This window comes from Podarcis filfolensis (assembly GCF_964270895.1).
Source record: "Podarcis filfolensis genome assembly, chromosome: 3".
Classification (NCBI taxonomy): Eukaryota; Metazoa; Chordata; class Lepidosauria; order Squamata; family Lacertidae; genus Podarcis; species Podarcis filfolensis.
The window spans coordinates 82,638,844-82,656,915 of NC_139606.1; the positions used below are offsets into that span (position 1 = coordinate 82,638,844).

At 41.9% G+C, this 18,072-nt stretch overlaps 1 protein-coding gene across 2 annotated transcripts in view; it reads left to right on the plus strand.

Annotated features, from left to right (window-relative positions):
* Window positions 1–1,480: 1,480 nt before the first annotated feature.
* The window catches only part of BIRC6 (baculoviral IAP repeat containing 6), a 139,323-nt gene continuing 122,731 nt past the window's right edge, over window positions 1,481–18,072 (plus strand). For both annotated transcript variants that reach the window (XM_083604160.1, XM_083604161.1), the window contains exons 1-5: window positions 1,481–2,343; window positions 12,145–12,326; window positions 14,766–14,903; window positions 16,468–16,661; window positions 17,656–17,767. In XM_083604160.1, the coding sequence (XP_083460286.1) occupies window positions 2,097–2,343; window positions 12,145–12,326; window positions 14,766–14,903; window positions 16,468–16,661; window positions 17,656–17,767 (873 nt within the window). In that variant the 5' untranslated portion in view covers window positions 1,481–2,096. The remainder of the gene's footprint in view (window positions 2,344–12,144; window positions 12,327–14,765; window positions 14,904–16,467; window positions 16,662–17,655; window positions 17,768–18,072) is intronic.

Genomic DNA, 18,072 nt, shown 5'->3' on the forward strand with positions numbered 1-18,072 from the left:
CTAGTGCCTCCTGCTGGCAACATGGGGAGTGGAATTTTTTGCCTATTAAATGTGCCCATTACACTTACGTAAGGAAGCAGCTGCTTATGTTTCCCTGCTGTTGAACAAGAGAAACCCTTTTGCCTTAATACAAAATTAGACATAGTCCATTTTGTGTTGATACACTCATCAAAAATAGGCTACAGCTGTGTACCAGGATTCTGTAAAAAATTCTCACATACTGAGAATGCATATTAGAAAGGTCAAGTGAATATCACTATATAGGGGACTTCAGAAGCTCAAAACAAGCATTGGGAATACTTCATTTTGTTACATTATAAAAGGTTGCTCTGACTTGGGTGGTAAGAAAGGAAAGGGAACAATTGTACTGTATTGTTCATGTTTTATTAGTAATAAATATATCTAGAAATAGTGGGACGTGGTTGGAAAGGAGTTCCCGAGAGGCAAGACTGGTTGTAACATAAAACTGAAAACTAGGTTGGAGATAAGACTGATTTAATAACTTGTAAACTTCACTATCACGATCAGTGTTTCAGATGAATGAAATAATTAAATTTGTTAACATATTCACCATTGTGTTTGTGTTAAGTGTGCATATTTGTTTTCCTTCCTAGAACTTATTTTCTAGGCTTATCCTAATTTTCTGTTCAGCCTTGTAAGAACTGAATAAGCACAGCAACGCAACGCTTACATGGGATTAGGAGAAACAGAGAGTCTGTATCAGGTTTTTTGAAAATGAAGTACTATATAATTTTGTATTCTGCAATTTGTGCAAAATTCAGGATTGCTATTTTATGTACACAGGCAATCAAAATGCAGCAAAGTAGATAAATTTCCGTTACTGAAGAGAAGAAAAACCAATGTTTGGAAACAAGATATTAGGCACAGTTCAGCCCTGACAGCATGCCATAATGAGTTTAGAAAACAGCTGCAGGCTCAGTCATATGTCACTGTTTATAAATCAAGGGCAAAATTATAGGCCACGTACAAAATTTTGATTTTGAATAGCTAGGCAAACCTCACAGGAAAAACTAGAACTTCATGATAACCCAGAAACCAAAAGCCTAAATAAAAATGTGTGGAACATGCTCTAAGTTCAAAAGTAACAGACTAGGACTTGCTGTAAATGTTAATAAAGCCCCATTTCAGTATTATTCCGCCTGCAGTGGAACAGGAAAGGATGAAGCGATATGGAGGTATCTGGAAACAGGTGCGGAAAGGATACCAAAGTAAGTCAGTCCATATTAAACGAGTGCGGTTTTCTGTTAACTCCCATCCCACCTGGGTTAGGCATTGTGTTCCCGCCACACACAATCCCATGCCACTTATGAAAATAAAGGAAAACCACGCGGCGAGTGTTTCTGCCCTGGCTTTTTTTGGGACGATCCTCTCTGATGCTCGGCTGCGCTTATAAGTAAGCCAATATTTTATTCCCGGAGGCCACACAAAACGGGGGGGGGGGCGGTTCGTGAAAAGACAGCGCTCAAAACGCAGCTGCCAAGCCCAGCACGAAGAAATGTGTACAAGTAAAAAAAAAAAAAAAAATCCTGATGCAGAAAACCGGATATTTCTTCTACGACAATCTTCCTTTTAATAGAGACCCGCCCTGCTTTTCTTTTCTTCCTTTTTTCCCTACGGCAAAAAACAAGCGCACCATTTCCTAGCACCGCGCAAGCAGCTCAGCTACTGTTTATACTGCTGGACGCGCGGAGCCTGTCGGGAAAGAATGCGTAACAAGACGAAATTGGGGCGGAGTCAACTGAGCTAGTGACGTCACTCGAGAAGCGTCCCTTTGGCCACTCAGGTGGTGGGTGGGGGTTTTCTTTTTCCTTTTTTTTTCTTAATTAACCCCTTCGCTCCAATTCCGGTTCGCGAAGCCGGTTCTCTTTTGTCGGCATTCCGCATCCGGCGTGGCAACGTCACTTCCTGCCGGCGCCGACGTTCGGCTCGTTCCCTTTCTCTCTATCTGTCTCTCTTCCCCCCTCTCCCTTTTCCCTCCCCCCCTTCTCCGGACCCGGATGCTGACTGGTGGCGGCGGCGGCGGCTCCTTTCGGGACTGTCACTGAGCGGCTCCGCCGGGCCTCTTGTCCTGCGCGATGGCGGCGGAGGAGGCCGGGGGAGCGTCTTGTTCCTCGGCGCCGGGGCCGGTGTCGACGGGCCCCGGGCCGGGCCTCTGCGAGTGGCTCCTGCTGCGGGACGGCTGCCTGCGTTGCGACGCAGACGGGCTCTGCAGCCTCTGTTACCACCCTGCGCTGAACGCCATCCTGGCCGTGACCGCCCACGGCGCCATCAAAGTCATCGACGGCACCTCAGGGGCGACGCTGCAGGCGTCGGCGCTCAGCGGTGAGGGGGCGAGGAGGCCGGGTCAGGCCTCGAAACCGGGCCCGGCGGCCGGGGGGGGGAGGGGGAGGGAGGGTGAAGGAGAGGGAAGCCGGGGGGGGGGCGGCGGGAGGAGACGCCGCTGAGGCTCCGAAGACCTCCCCCCTCCTCCTCCCGGCTGGGTTGCTAATGTGGCGGTTGGGCTCTCGGGCCTGGAAGTCCCTTTCCTCAGCTGACATAGCGCGAAGGTGAGCCGGCGTCTTTGTGCCCACCCTTCCGTTCTCGTTCCCTACTTTCGAGGAAGTCAGGAGAGGGACGAGGAGCCGGCCGGGGTTGTTAAAGCGAGTGGGTGGGAAGGGAGGTGGCTTTGGGAGTCCGAAGTTGCCTGTCGTCATCCGGGCCTTCCCAAAGGGTTTCCTTTCTCTTTTAAGCGCTTTCTCTTTTCCTCCCCCTATAAATCTCTCGCTTTAAAATCTCGGTTATTCCCGCTCTTGCTTCCCAGACAAGTCTCTAAAGACAGAGCCTGCACCTACGGGGTTGGGGTTTTTCTCTTTACAAAAAGGTGGAAGCTTAAAGCTCTTTTCTGTAGGAAATAGAAGATCATTGCTTGTGACACACATGCATGTGTTTGGCTGCCTTTGTATGTGTTAGCCAGCCAGGATTGGCTGTGGTTTCTCTGTGTTGTGTTTCTGTGCATGGCAAAATGGATGTGGTAATCTGTGTTCGGATTGTACTCAGTTAAGGATACCAAAAGCACTTCCATTTAGGATCTCGTATAGGAATTAAATCAGGTTTATTTTTTGGATACATTGACTTAGAAATACCAAGTTTTAAAATAAAGATAGTAGTATGGAAACACTACTCTCCTGCTTCTGATATATTATGGCTTATGGTGTTATAGCTAAATCAATCTTTTGATGTTTTGAACATTCTTTTTTTTTTTTTTATAATATATTTATTAAAGTTTTCAAATAGAACATATATCAAATAAGCACTTATCGTTGTCCATTTAACATCTTTCAATTGTTACATGGGACTCCCCCACACCTCCCGCATACACTTACATCATTATTAAATTATTTTCAAGCAAATTATCATTTAACTCATCTTAATTAATAATCTTAATTTGGTTTGACATATAATTCGACTTTAAATCTATTTTAATGGTAGACAATTGTCTGCACTGGCATCCTATTCAGCACTCAGCCAGATTACAATATTTTTGTAAATAAGTCTTAAATTTCCTCCAGTCTTCTTCCATCCTTTCTTCTCCCTGGTCTCGAATTCTGCCGGTCATCTCGGCTAGTTGCATATAGTCCATCAGTTGCATCTGCCATTCTTCCACAGTGGGTAGCTCCTGAGTTTTCCAATTCTTGGCAATTAATATTCTTGCTGCTGTTGTTGCGTACAAAAAGAATGTTCTGTCCTCTTTTAACACACTCTGGCCGACAATACCCAGGAGAAAGGCCTCTGCTTTCTTAGTAAAGGTGTATTTAAACACCTTTTTTAATTCATTATATATTTTCTCCCAAAAGGCCTTCACTCTAGGGCAGGTCCACCAGAGGTGAAAAAATGTTCCTTCATTTTCCTTACACTTCCAACATTTGCTATCAGACGAATGGTATATTTTAGCCAGTTTGACAGGGGTCATGTACCATCTATACATCATTTTCATCACATTTTCCTTCAACGCATTACATGCAGTGAAGTTCAGCCCAGAGGTCCACAACCTTTCCCAATCTTCAAACATAATATTATACCCAATATCCTGCGCCCATTTTATCATTGTTGATTTTACCATTTCGTCATGTGTGTTCCATTTCAGCAGCAAGTTATACATTCTTGAAAGTACCTTAGTCTTAGGTTCTAACAGTTCAGTTTCTAACTTTGACTTTTCCACTTGGAATCCTAACTTTTTGTCGTTTTTAAACACTTCTTTAATCTGAGCATAGTGTAACCAGTCTCGCACTTTATCTCTCATCTTTTCTAAACTCTGCAATTTCCAGTTGTCACCATCCTTTTCTATTATCTCCCAATATTTTGGCCAATTGGCCTCCATATTGGCTCTTTTCCGAGCTTTAGCCTCCAGGGGTGACAGCCACCTCGGAGTTTTATTCTCCAGTAAGTCTTTATATTTTGTCCAGACATTAAAAACTGATTTTCTGACAATATGGTTCTTGAAGGCCTTATTTATCTTAGCTTTATCATACCATAAATATGCATGCCATCCAAACGCATTATTAAAACCTTCCAAATCCAAGACATCCGTATCTTCAAGAAGTAACCAATCTTTTAACCAGCAGAAAGCTGCAGCTTCATAATACAACTTTAAGTCTGGCAGGGCAAAGCCCCCTCTTTCTTTCGCATCTGTTAATATTTTAAATTTGATTCTGGGCTTTTTGCCCTGCCAGACAAATTTAGAGATATCTTTCTGCCACTTCCGGAAGCACTCTGTCTTGTCTACAATCTGCAGTGTCTGAAACAAAAATAACATTTTTGGCAATACATTCATCTTGATGGCAGCTATTCGGCCTAGCAATGAAAGTTTTAATCTTGACCAACTATCCAAGTCTCTCTTAATCTCTGACCAACATTTTTCATAATTATCTTTAAATAAACTCAGATTTTTTGCTGTTATGTTTACCCCTAGGTTGATGTTTTGAACATTCTTTGTTGATGAAAACAGTTGTACAGAGACATGTTATTGGTATTTTAAAGATATTCATCTTAAGCCTTTTGACAGTTTTATATAATCTAAATAATGTAAATATACAGAAAATAAAATAGCATGTATTACTGAAGAAGGGATGAAAATGTAAGATTTGTATATTATTTGTGCACCACACTTTGTGTTTTGTGTATTATTATTATTATTATTATTATTGATTGAATTTATATTCCGCCCTATACACGGGCGTCTCAGGACGGTTCGCATAAGGTTTGGGTTGTTCGATTTCATGCAAAATAGGAGAAAACCAAAGATATCTAGGATAGTACTGAAAATTATCAGAAACAAGAGTGCGTACATAGAATAATATTTTAGAGTACAAGAAGGTTAAATGATACTGTCTATAAAAAGCCACTATGGTCTTGTAGCTAATGTTGAACTGCTCAAATCCTTGCTCAGCTTTGCAATCCTAGACCACCATAGCCAGTGCACTGATTTTCTTTTTCCTCTACTGATATTCACATAGAAGTTTCCCTAACCAAGCGTAGATTGCCCACTGTGCATACTGGATATTTGTCTGTACTTTATGCTTCATCCAGAGTTTCTGATCTGTGAACAGAAGGACTTCCGTTAGGAAAAGAGTTTCCGATCTAGTGAGGGCTTCCGCTGGAGGAAGATGGATGGAGAGATAACTTGAGCTGCTTTCCCCTTTCCTACTACAGCCCTCAGTACCTTCCCATGCTGTTTTGTTTAGTCCCTCAACTCTCTGGAACAGATATTTGAGTGTTAGGCGGCAGTGGTGGGTTGGGGTGAGAAATTCCAACCTGGGTATTTGTGGTTGTCCTGTCAGCCTGGCCCCTGGGTCAGTGGCTGCTGTTGCTGAATGCCAGGTCCATTCTAGTAAGCCCTCCCTCATTTTTTATCTGATTATGGCTGAGGAGGCCAATATGGTCTGTATCACTGAGACCTGAGTTGGTGAGCAGGGTAGAGTTGTTCTCACACACCTGTACTCAACTTGGTACTTGGGGCAGCATCAGGCAGACTTGTGGGTCAGGGAGGGGGAGTTACTGTAGTCTGTAAGAAAACTGGTCAAATGCAATTGCACTGGTAGGGGCTCATCATTGAGCCTACCTAGTGCATCGAAGGCAGCAAAGAAGGGATACTTTGCAGCCTCCATTGCATCCTCATTGTGTCGTCTGGCAGAGCTTTTCCGGGTAGTGCAGGGCCTCTACAGTTTGGCCTGAAGGAGGTGGCAGAACCAACGGTAGCTTGCGGTGACTTATTTGCAAGGCATTTTGAGGATAAAATCACTTGCATCCACTGGGATCTTGACATCACTGTTACAGCAGATGACCCCAAGGGCTGTTCACATCACTATCTAGTTCTGTTGTGTGGGGTGAGTTTCAGTTAGTAAGGCTCAAGGATGTGGACAAGGTGCTTGGATTGGTAAGGGTGACCATTTTCCCTCTTCTCCCTTTCCCCTCTTGGCTGATGAAAACTAGCTGGGGGGGGGCAGGACAGCTGGCTAGGCCAGGGAGGTTATTAATGCCTCTCTGTGAGATGGGGTGGTCCCTGCTTGCTTGAAAGAGGCAATGGTAAAACCACTCCTCATGAAACCCTCCCTGGATTAGGCAAACCTAAGTGACTACCAGCCAGTTGCCAGTCTCTTCTTCTTGGGCAAGGTTCTTGCACAGACGGTCATGGATGTGATGCAGGTGCTCTTGGAGGAAATGGAGTTTCTTGATCTATTTCAATCGGGGTTTAAGCCTGGTTTTGGCACAGAAACTGCTTGGGTCACCCTGTATAAGTACCTCTGTTGGGTGAGAGACAGGGGAAATGTGTCACTGTTAATTCTCCTCAACCACTCAGTGGCTTTCAATGCCATGACCATGGTATTCTTCTGTTGCGGCTGTCCAAGTTAGGGGTGGGTGACAATGCTTTGTAGTGATTCCGGTCCTACTTGGACGGCCATTTCCAGAGGGTAATGCTTAGGGCAGGCATCTTCAAACTATGGTCCGCTCGTTAATCCGGCCTGTGGACCCTGCCACCCACTTGGTCAGTCCCCGTGCGCTGAGCTAAACCAGCGCAGCGTGGCATTTCCTTTAAATGAAGGCACAGATGCCTCGCCGCACGGGGACTGACTTCCGCGACGTTGCCGCGGCTTCAGATTGGCTGCAGGAAGCTTCTGCAGCCAATCCGAGTCCCCGCGCTGCGCTTAGGCAAACTCCTGTCCCTCCGACCTCCGCGCATCACAAAGCTGAGCTGCAGCTGCTGCCGAAAGTCTGGTGCTCCCCAGCGAGCTCTTCCAGAGTCATATTGCAGCTGCAGATCCCTGCAAAGAAACAAATCCAACAGGGGGAACAGGAGAGGCAGCCTTCATTCCTCTTCCTCCTCCTTGCTCTGCTCCCTTGCTTCTCTGCTCCTCTGGCTGCCCTGTGGGGAACCTGCAGTAAGTGTAACTCCAGCAGTCAAATCCTCAGGGCAGTGGTGCTGCTTCCGCTGCTTCATCCTCCTCGCCCATCCGGGCACTTGCAGCCCCTCTGCCCAGGCCGATCCCTTCATCCCCGCTCCTCCTTCTCCCCACACGGCGCTGCTGCTCTGAGGGGCAAAAATGCTCCCCAGGCTGGAGTTATACTGCCAGCGTCTCCCGGCGTTTACATGCGGACACCCTATCAGGTCATGCAAATGAGCTGGGGTGTTTGACTTGGGGGCCACCCTTGGAAAAGAGAGAGAGAGCAATCCAGGCTGGGAAAGCTGGGTCAGTAACTTTGCCTCCCCTCGCCCTGCGCTGATTGGCAGAGGGAGAAGTTTTGCTTGGAGAGTAGCAGGGCCATGTCCCTGGTCTCTGCGTGGGTGTTTTGTGCCCCCCTTCCCACCCATGTGATTTACATGCTGTGAAAGTCGGGATCTGGTTTTATATTTAATTTTTTAAAAAAACTATAGTCCAGCCCTGACAGTGTCTGAGGGACAGTGAACCGGCCTCCTGTGTAGAAAGTTTGGGGATCCCTGGCTTAGGGAGTGTTCTTCGGTCCTGTGGAGCCTTCAATGTGTGGTTTCAATTTTATCCCTGGTGCTGTTTGGCATCTACATGTGTTCAACTTCTGATTTTGTATTTTTATGTTCTGAACCACCTTGTGACCTTTGGATGAACCAATTTGGATGTATACAAATAATAATAATAATAATAATAATAATAATAATAATAATAATAATAATAACAACAACAACCAAAAATCAGTAGTGGAAATGGCTAATTCTCCTGCAGGCAAGCTTGGGTTCAGCTCTTTGTGAGCAGAATTACTGGCTAAATGTTAGTATGAAATCAGTACTTAAAATCAAAACAAATCTTGAGTTTATCTCTATTCATCAGGAAAGATGAAAAGTTGACCTGATGAGCAAATTAGCTTGGTTAAGCTCCTGTAGAGTGGGGTGTAGCAAGGCAGATGAGAGGGTTGTGTGATAGCTCACTTATTTTTGTTTGTGACCTTTGAAATCACCTGCCACATTTCTTTATAAAAGCATAGATGTGTACATATTCAGCCTGTGAAATTGCCCGGCTTTTCAAAGTATATTTAGAAGATGATTGGCAAGTACTAAAAATAAATTCTGGAATAAAAATGGGGAACCAGTACTGACAACAACTGCAAAAGTCAAGAAGCTTCATATCTAAACAAGTCTTTAATTCTTATTGAAGATCTACTTCCTTAAAATAGTTTACATCATAAATGTAGTGTAGCTTTTTATTTGAATTTGTTGTGATATCTGATCTCTTTGCAATAGGAATTAAAATCCAGAAGGTAGTTAAAGCCAAGTAGAGGTATGGATTTTAGTTAATGTGTAAAGAATATGAAAGTACTTAAAACATGTCATTTGCGGATGCACGGTAATGTCACCAACATTCTTTGTGCATGGGAATGCCTTTCTGTTCTTAAAGTACGACTATTTAGGATTAATTTTGTCCTAAACTTTATATACAGGTCATGGTCATGAGTCACATGTCCCTGACAGTCGGTTCTTCACCATACATTAACATTTGGCCTGCATTTGAGCCTATCTTCAGGATTGCCCTTTACACTGGTGTACTGGTCCCATTGACTTCTGTGGAACTTCAGCAGTGTAAGCGGTTATATTCCTAAGTATAATTTTAGTTCTTTTTCATTCATATGTATTCAGTCATATGTGTTTTAAGAGAGTGTTTATTCAATTTTTAAGTAGTGTTGTTAATAATACAATAATATAACAAAAATAAGGTAGTCTTGAGTTCTGTTTTCTCATATCAGTAGTAATTTATTAACTTCCAGAATTCATCCAGTCTAATCTGGGGATTGTGATGCAGTTGGACAGATGTGATTTGATGTAGGCTTTCAGACTGTTCATGTTAGAAAGGGGCTGCACCTGAGGAAAATAGTATTTTTGGTTCACTTCTAAGAAAAGCTTAGATGGGAAAGGGTTATTAGCATTCATTCTTTTGGCTGAACACTTTTACTATTTTCTTTTTTATAGATGAGCTTGACCTTGTAAGCAACACCCTTATACCTATCGAGTAAAGATGTTGACTTTGAGTTTCAGGTGAACTTCATATGCTTTCCAGGAATAATAATTCTGTCTAGGAATAATTGCAACTACAACCCGTCTTAAGAAGTGGTCTTTATACGTACTTGAGCTGAATTTGATCATTCTTTACTTCTGTCTTGTTTAATCAGCATTTGCCAACTTGGTACCCTTCAGATATTTTGGACTACAGTGGTGCCTCGCAAGACAAAATTAATTCGTTTCGTGAGTCTTTTCGTCTTGCGATGTTTTTCGTCTTGCGAAGCACGGTCCGTCGCAACTGCGCCTCTTCAAGCGGCTTTAAGAAAAAAGCGAACGAACTCACAAGACGTTTTCGTCTTGCGAAGCAAGCCCATAGGGAAAATCGTCTAGCGAAGCAATGCAAAAACCGAAAAACCCTTTCGTCTAGCGAGTTTTTCGTTTTGCGAGGCATTCGTCTTGCGGGGCACCACTGTACAACAATTCCAGTGAGCAGTCAGCTAACAGGGGCTGATTGGAGTTGTAGCCCAAAACATATGGAGGTGCACCAGGTTCATGAAGGCTGCTGCGCGACTTTGTGTTAGTCCTGTCATGCCAAGTATTAACAGTGGTGGCCAAATTTTGCCTGCAGGCATGCAAGCCTGATTCATGTGCATTTAAAGCCAGATTGCCTGTGCTCTTTTCTGAACACAGTATTAGCAGTGTGATGATGTCCTTCATTTGTTTTGCTGTTGATGGTGTGGAGAAATCTATGCATGTTCCTCAGTATTTAACACAACCAAGAATAATTGTTTCTGGTCACTCATGATACAAATAGGAGGTTTTAATGCTATCATGTAGCAAATATCACTTACATGAAACACTAATGTGTGTAGACATTGCTGCACATAAACCCTTTTGAAAGGAATTATTTTTCATTCAATGCTGGTAATTGTACAGTCTGATAGAAATTTGCAGTGAAGCGTAGCATGCTGATAGTATTGAGCTTTATAAGTGTTAATGGATCCAGGAGCATTGGTTTCAGTGCTCACAGCCATCCCATTGTGCCAGTTGTGGAAAAGTAAGCTAAAACTAAATGTAGGCAAGATGGGAATAATATTTAGTGGGGATTTGGAAGCTTTCTTTGAGGGGTGAGTTTGTCATATTTGGAGTTGTTTGTTGGATCTGGTTCATAACTTGGAGTGCTTCTGAACAATCATCATTTATGGAATAAGGGGACAGCTGTTGTTTGAGCACCTTTTAACTCTTATAATTTTTATGCTGGCTGGGCCACCCTAGAAAACTTTGGCTTGCCATTTTTCATGTTTTTGTAATCGAAGGATCGGCTGTTGCAATGCACTGTGCAAGGGGTATTCCCATTAAAAATGTCCAGGAGCTTCAGCTGGTAAGATGTCACAGCCTGCTTTTTGAGAATCATAGAATCATGGAATTGTAGAGTTGGAAGGGACCCCAAGAGTCATCTAGTCCCCAAGAGTCATCTAGTCAACTAAAGCTTTCATGACAGATGGCCATCCAACCTCTGCATAAAAACCTCCAGTGAAGGAGAACTCACAACCTCCCATTGTTGGGCTCTGATTATTCTGTGGCAACTGTGAGCCCATCAACCATCCTCCACGTACAGTTTGAAGTTTTAGTTTTAACCAGTGAATCCCAGTGTAGTTTGGGTCCAGCATCCTAATGAACATGGCTTATCATAGTGGGGGAGGGGGCCAGGAGATGGGCAGCAGTTTCATAATGTACACTCCCTTCCCCTACCTGATTTTCACTGGATAGAGCTGAGAATTGCTGAGCTCTGTAGTACTTTGACTAGATAATGGGGTGTTCCAAAGATCCTGGAGGGTTGTGGAACTTGATACAGATGAAGATGTGTTCCATGAATCTTTGTAAGATTTTTGAGTGCAATTTGTGAAATTTAATTTGAAGGTTGAATAAGATAAAGTAGCAATATGATTAAGTTTTGAGGCTGCTGGAAACTTTAAAACACAGTCGTTGTGGAATTATAAGTAGCGCAGGCAGAAATGTTTGTGGACTAATAGCAAAACTTCTTTAAGGTGTTTGGGGCTGCATATGTATTATATAGCACAAAGTGGTGTTCTCGAATGGTGAGCCTGGTGCACTTGTGAAAAAAGTTGGTTATTGTTCGAAGATCCAAAATCTTCTGTTGGTGTGAAGAATACAACATCATAGAGTCACGCAATACATAGTAATTACTATCTAAAAAATAGTGGTTCTTATCCAAAGATCCACTTAAGGCTTATGTAAAAGTCATGTGTGATGGTGTATCTCTTTTTTTGGATAGCATTACCTTGTGTTCCACTTCAGGATGTTTCTGAAGATGTTCCAAGTTTTTAGTTTGATTTTTAAGACTTCATAGAAGCTACTATTGGGAGGAGGAGGCTAGGAAGCAGAGAGTCATACACAGTTGTTGGAATTGGAGCTAGTAGAATCTCTCTCCTACCCTGCTGGTAAAGTATGACCATAAGTCTAATTCCAATTAGCCAAGACATCAACAGGATTAATTGCTTTTGATTTTAAAAAGCCAGGGTGGTTATTATTTCTCCTCCAAAGCTACTAATAAGATTTGAAGAATAATTGTTTTAACATAGTTCTCTTTTTACTCTTTACAGCTAAGCCAGGTGGACGGGTGAAATGTCAGTACATTTCTGCTGTGGATAAAGTAATCTTTGTGGATGATTATGCAGTTGGATGTAGGAAAGATCTGAATGGTATCTTGCTGTTAGACACAGCTCTGCAAACACCTGTTTCTAAGCAAGATGATGTGGTTCAGCTTGAATTGCCAGTGACAGAGGTAAGTAGTTAGAGCTGTTACTATCACTGCAGTATTTTTTCTTGGCTCCTAGTTTTGCTTAAACTGTGCGCCTAATGGATAACATTTTACAGGTGTCTGTATCAGAGCAGTAATACATATTCATTATTTTAGAATACATTGTAGGGTTACTGCTGCTGCTGTAGGGTGCAAGACTGTAGTTGCTCCTTATCTATATGTGTTCAGTTTGTACATGCCCTGGTTAACTGTCAACTGGATTGTATAATGTATTCTACATAGAGCAACCATGAAGCAGTTTGGAAACTTCAGTTGTTTCAGAATATGTTAGTGTTGCTGAGGAGTGTTAGCGTTTAGAGTCTAGGAGCATATAACACCAATACAGCAAGAGCGCTATTGGTTGTCACTTTGTTTCCAGGCTAATTTTAATATCCTGTTTTTTTCCTTTTAAAACCCTGTATAGTTTTGATCTAGGGTGCTTTTGAAGTCCCTTCTCCCATATATACATTCCTGATCATTGAGATCATATACTGTAATCTCTTTATGTGCTGCCTGTTTCAGAGACAGATTGATGTTTAAATCATTTGTGTTCATGAAAATACCCATCCATAGCTTTTCCTTTATTTTAAAGTCTATATTGGCTATTTGGAAAATATTCAGATTAAAAATTACTAGCTGCTGCTGGATCTGGTAGAATTAGGTGAGCCTTTCTTGAGTACACCAATAAATAACTAGTGGATGAGAATGTGTATTTAAATAGATGCTTGCCTTTCTGGGCTGATATGAGTAAGAATTGCTTGAAGATGCTAAGTGGCTTTTTTGTAAATTGCATAGGAATAGGTTCTTGACTTCCCTGGCCTCCCCCCATTTCTTAATGTGTCCCCAATGCGTTGAGATGCATGCTGTGAGGGCACTATGTAAGAATCAACAGAAATACCAGGGGTTGCTGTGTGTTTTACTATAACATTTTAAAAGCGTATATTTACATAAACCTGGTTACCAGTGTTATCATGAGCTTGATTCTATTTAAGAATAATTTAAATTTAGATCAAAACAATAGTTTTCCCTCCCGTTAAATGGGTTAGCATATATTGGCAAAGCAAAGCTAGGAAGATTGTATTACGACCCACTACTGCTGTTCTGAATAGTTATTATGCTTATCTTGCATACATTTTAAACTTTACGTACAATAGTCAGACACTATCCTTCTTGCTTTTCATGGTCACTTAGTCCCACTGTGTACATTTCCCCCACTCTGTATCTATGTATCTGCATAGCTGCCAACTAGCATTTGAAGGGTCTGAAGTGGGCTCTAGCCCACAAAAGCTTGCTCACAATATATCTGTTGATATCATGGCACACTAGTGGGGCTTCAGTTGAGTTTAGCAGGAGGAATGGTGAATGGTGTAGCTCAGTAGTACCCATGCTCTAAATGCAGAAGATCCCAGGTTTGATCTGTAGTATCTCCTGGTAAGATTGAGAAATGTTGCTGTCTGAAATCCTAGAGAGCAGCTGCCACTTTGTGTATATAATACTGAGTTAGAGGGAAAAATTGGCTACAAATTGAAATGAATAAATGAAACCATTAGCTGCCTACTATTACCTTGCTCTTTTCTAATGTTCAAACTGTAGCTCAATGTTTTTCCTCTAATATCAATGTTCTTCCGCCACGAATGAGTAATTTTTGTTAATATCAAAGGTCAGGCAAGCTTTTGGAAGTGGTAGTAAATTGTTTTCTCTTCTGCTGGGTGCCCTTTGTGCCTCTGGCTGGATGTCCTTCCTGATTGGAATTTGCTGGTGAATAACTCAAGGCCTAATTCTGCCTTTGGGATTTCAGGTGGCTGGCAGCTCAGTAGATGTCAGAAATTTTTCATATTTATACTGTTAATGGAGTTCCTTTTGGATTATCTATCTCTTAATTACTTGGAGTTAGATCCATGAATATCCACAGGAATATTTCTGGGGTGGGAGAAGTAAATGCTCCAAATTAATAAATATAAATAGCATCTGAGAACATTTCTGGTAAATATAGTGACTGAGCAGCAGCAAGGCCTGAATAGACTTGGGGTCTGAGAAACTAGTATCTCAGGTCAACTCTGGGAAGTAAAAATGGGGAAGAGTCATGTATATGACCTTGAGCTCCTTGGAGGAAAGGTGGGATAGAAATGCAATAAATAGTAATAAATTAGTAGTGTGTGCCTCAGAGCTATCTAGATTTAATGTTTGTATGGCGTAGAATATATTTCTTAAACTTTGCTGCCTTGAATTTATACCTAGAACCGGCATCTGCAAAGCTTTGATAAGCCTTTGAATATTAAAAAAAGAACTTTGATAATGAACGGGTATATAATATGTTGGTTTGTAAGACTTGTAGGGATGTAGGAAATTAAATAAACAATACTGAACGAGGACTGATCTTTTGATGTTGTCTTAGACATTTCTAACATATTTCGCACATCTTAGGCTCAACAACTGTTATCTGCATGCATCGAGAAGGTAGATGTGTCAAGCACAGAGGGGTATGATTTGTTTCTCGCACAATTGAAAGATGGCTTAAAAAATACCTCACATGAAACAGCAGCAAACCACAAAGTTGCAAAGGTAAGAGATTTAACCGCTCAAATCTTTCAAATGCTAGAAGGATAGTGTCTTGGCTGTTTCTGTTGCATGTTGTTGGAAGTTTCTTTACAGGTTTTTGTTGTCATATGCAGTTAATTTATCTTTCAGGGCTTAAACATGAATAATGAACAGAATTGCATGCCACAATAACATGTAAAGGATAGAGAACTCAATGCACGTTTTTGTGTTTTTGTCTTCTCCCCACATTTATTATGTGAAGAGACTCCATGATTAAAGGGAAGTGGAGCTGCGGCTCTCGCCATGTCCTGACATTGTGCCTTCTTGGCAGCTGTGCCTCTAAACCTCAGTATGTTGAGAAAAGATCTGACAGGGGAGCTGGGTGTACTTGGAAAGGCACCTCTATGTGCTTGGGTCTCCTGATCGCATGGAGAAGTTTCCACAAATAAGCTGGCTCCCCATGTAGACCTTTGCTTTAGTGCACAGTAGATCTGGGGTGTGGAGAGCTGGACAGGCAGGGGTAGTCTGTTGGTGGGACCAGGGGCACAACCTTGTTCCCCTTAACCATATGAGGCTCAGTCATGCCATAAATCCATGCAGGGGACTTTTCTGGGAGTCAGCTACCACTTCAGTAATTTTCTTATTGCTTAAAACCACCTATGACATGTGTCTGGCTTAATCTTAAAAGAAGGAAGTTTACTAGTCTTTCTTGTTTACCTTAAAGCTACTTGCTTTAAATTTTGGAAAGAAAAAATGAAAAAAAAGTGTTTTAATCAGTTTGTAAAAGGCTTGTTTCTCTCTACCAGCTGTGTTAAGTCTACGTGGGTGCATATTTGCACTGTTTTTGAGGAATGACCTTTACCAAGTGTTAGCATAATTCTTTGTATTTTGGATTAATTGGTGAAACTGACCCAATTTCTGCTCTGGTCTTTGAGTTTCCCTGAATCCCACTGCAAGATACAGTAGCAAGACAGGAGGGCTACAGAAAGTGGCCTGAACTGAGTAAACCACTTTCAGCTACACCACTTTGTATCTTCCGGGGGTTGGGGAACCTCCCACAATGGAATATTTGATTCTCAAAATCAGGGAGGTCCCTTTCCCAGTACAGTCGTACCTTGGAAGCCGAACGCCTTGGCTCCCGAATGATCAAAACCCGGAAGTGAGTGTTCCGGTTTTCAAATGATTTTCAGAAGCTGAACATCCAGTGCAGCTTCTGTGGCTTCTGATTGGCTGCAGGACGCTCCTGCAGCCAATCGGAAGCCACGCTTTGGTTTTTGAATGCATTATGTTCGCAAACCAAGGTACCACAGTATTCTTAGAAGTAGGAGTCAAGCTATTATTAATTTTGATTTTTTTTATGCTTTTCACATTCCCTAGTTTGTCCTATACTGTGTGAAACTTCAAAGGTCTGATTAGTCACAATCTGTAATACCACATCTCAAAGTAGTGGAATCGTTGCTGTTTAAATGGTCCATGCTGACAAATTTTGAGGATCTCCATATAGACCTGATGCACATGTCCAATATTGTGTGTATATATATATGTATACACACACATATACATACTACATTGCTTTTTCTCTTCGTAGTGGGCAACGGTTATGTTCCATCTCCCGCATCATGTATTGAAGTCTGTCACCAGTGCCATTGTAAATGAACTCAAGAAGATAAATCAAAATATTGCTGCCTTACCTGTAGCCTCATCTGTGATGGATAGATTATCGTACCTCTTGCCCAGTGCACGACCTGAACTTGGTGTGGGGCCTGGCCGATCAGTAGATAGGTATGGAAAAGATAATTTATCTGTTGCAATCTGTTGCTTTTGTGCATGTGACTTTCAGGAGTTTCCAATATAAACACATTTGGAATGAATTTGAATGGAAGAGATAATTTAAGTGGGATGGTGAGAGGATCTTAGGGTGCCATTTTATCCTTATTTCTCTAGATGGCTTGAAGAGGAGTGAATTTGTTGATGGTAGGATGGTTAGAAGAAGGGAAAAGTACAACTTGCTAGTGTGTATTCAGTTGCAACACAAATGTTTATGAATGGGGGTAGACCCGTTTATAAACTGTAAGCTGCCAAGCCAAATAGAGACATTAGCCATGTGCTGTCGTCTTTCAGATGACTTGACAGTCTCAGTAGGTTTGCAGTCCCAGAGGGCCTGAGCGGGAAGTTCTGTTGGACCAAGTTTTTTTGGACCAGTATGTATGACTATGGGCTGCATTACCAAGCAGTTGTCATGTATCCATCTTATATGAGGACCAGAAACTTGATTGCAAAGCACAATCAAGATGAAAGCCCCATACATTAACACCTGCCCGCCCTTTGGATGCACAAGGAAGATCCCTAGAGCAGTTGGTACGTTGTATATATCTAGGCATTTGTGGAGTGGTACTCTTTATCAATCTCTCCACTGGTAACACAATACAGCAAGCCTGCATGACTTGTGACCTAACATGCTAAATCTCCATTTTGGGAAATGCCTTTTAGTGTGGCAGGCAAAGGTGCCCATGGGTGGAAGAGGTTGTTTGTTTTTATTGTGAAAAGTTAGAATATGGGTGGTGGAATTAATATATGGGTAGGAAACTCCTTAAATCATGGAATGGGTGGCAGGCAGTTATGTTAGTGATCTCTGGTTGTGTGAACAAGGTGCAAATACAGCAGTGAATAATATTTCTTCTTTGGGACAGCAGAACTAAGATGGGTGGGGTGTTGTAAAAATTAAGCAACCTCTTCTCACACCTAAACTTGCACTTTCTACTTTCTGTTTTTAAAGGTCTTTGATGTATAGTGAGGCTAACAGACGGGAAACATTCACTTCATGGCCTCATGTAGGTTATAGGTGGGCACAGCCAGATCCCATGGCTCAAGCTGGGTTCTACCATCAGGTAAAATTTTCGGCACCTTTTATAAATGGCCATTATTTGCAGTTATGTAGTATTATATTCTTGATGCTGAATGTTCAAATATGATAACTGTGGAAGACAATTTGCTAGGTGTCTGCTGGTTTAGATTGTTGTTTTATTTGGACCTATAAAGTGAAATTGTGCCTATTTGGTTGCTGTTGCAAAAGCTTACAAAATAGAAAGATGGGGGAATTGTTACATAATGACTCTTGTAAAGTAATTATTTGAACTTTCCATATATTATTACTTTTGCAATTATTTTTGAAAGACAATTGCATCAAAATACT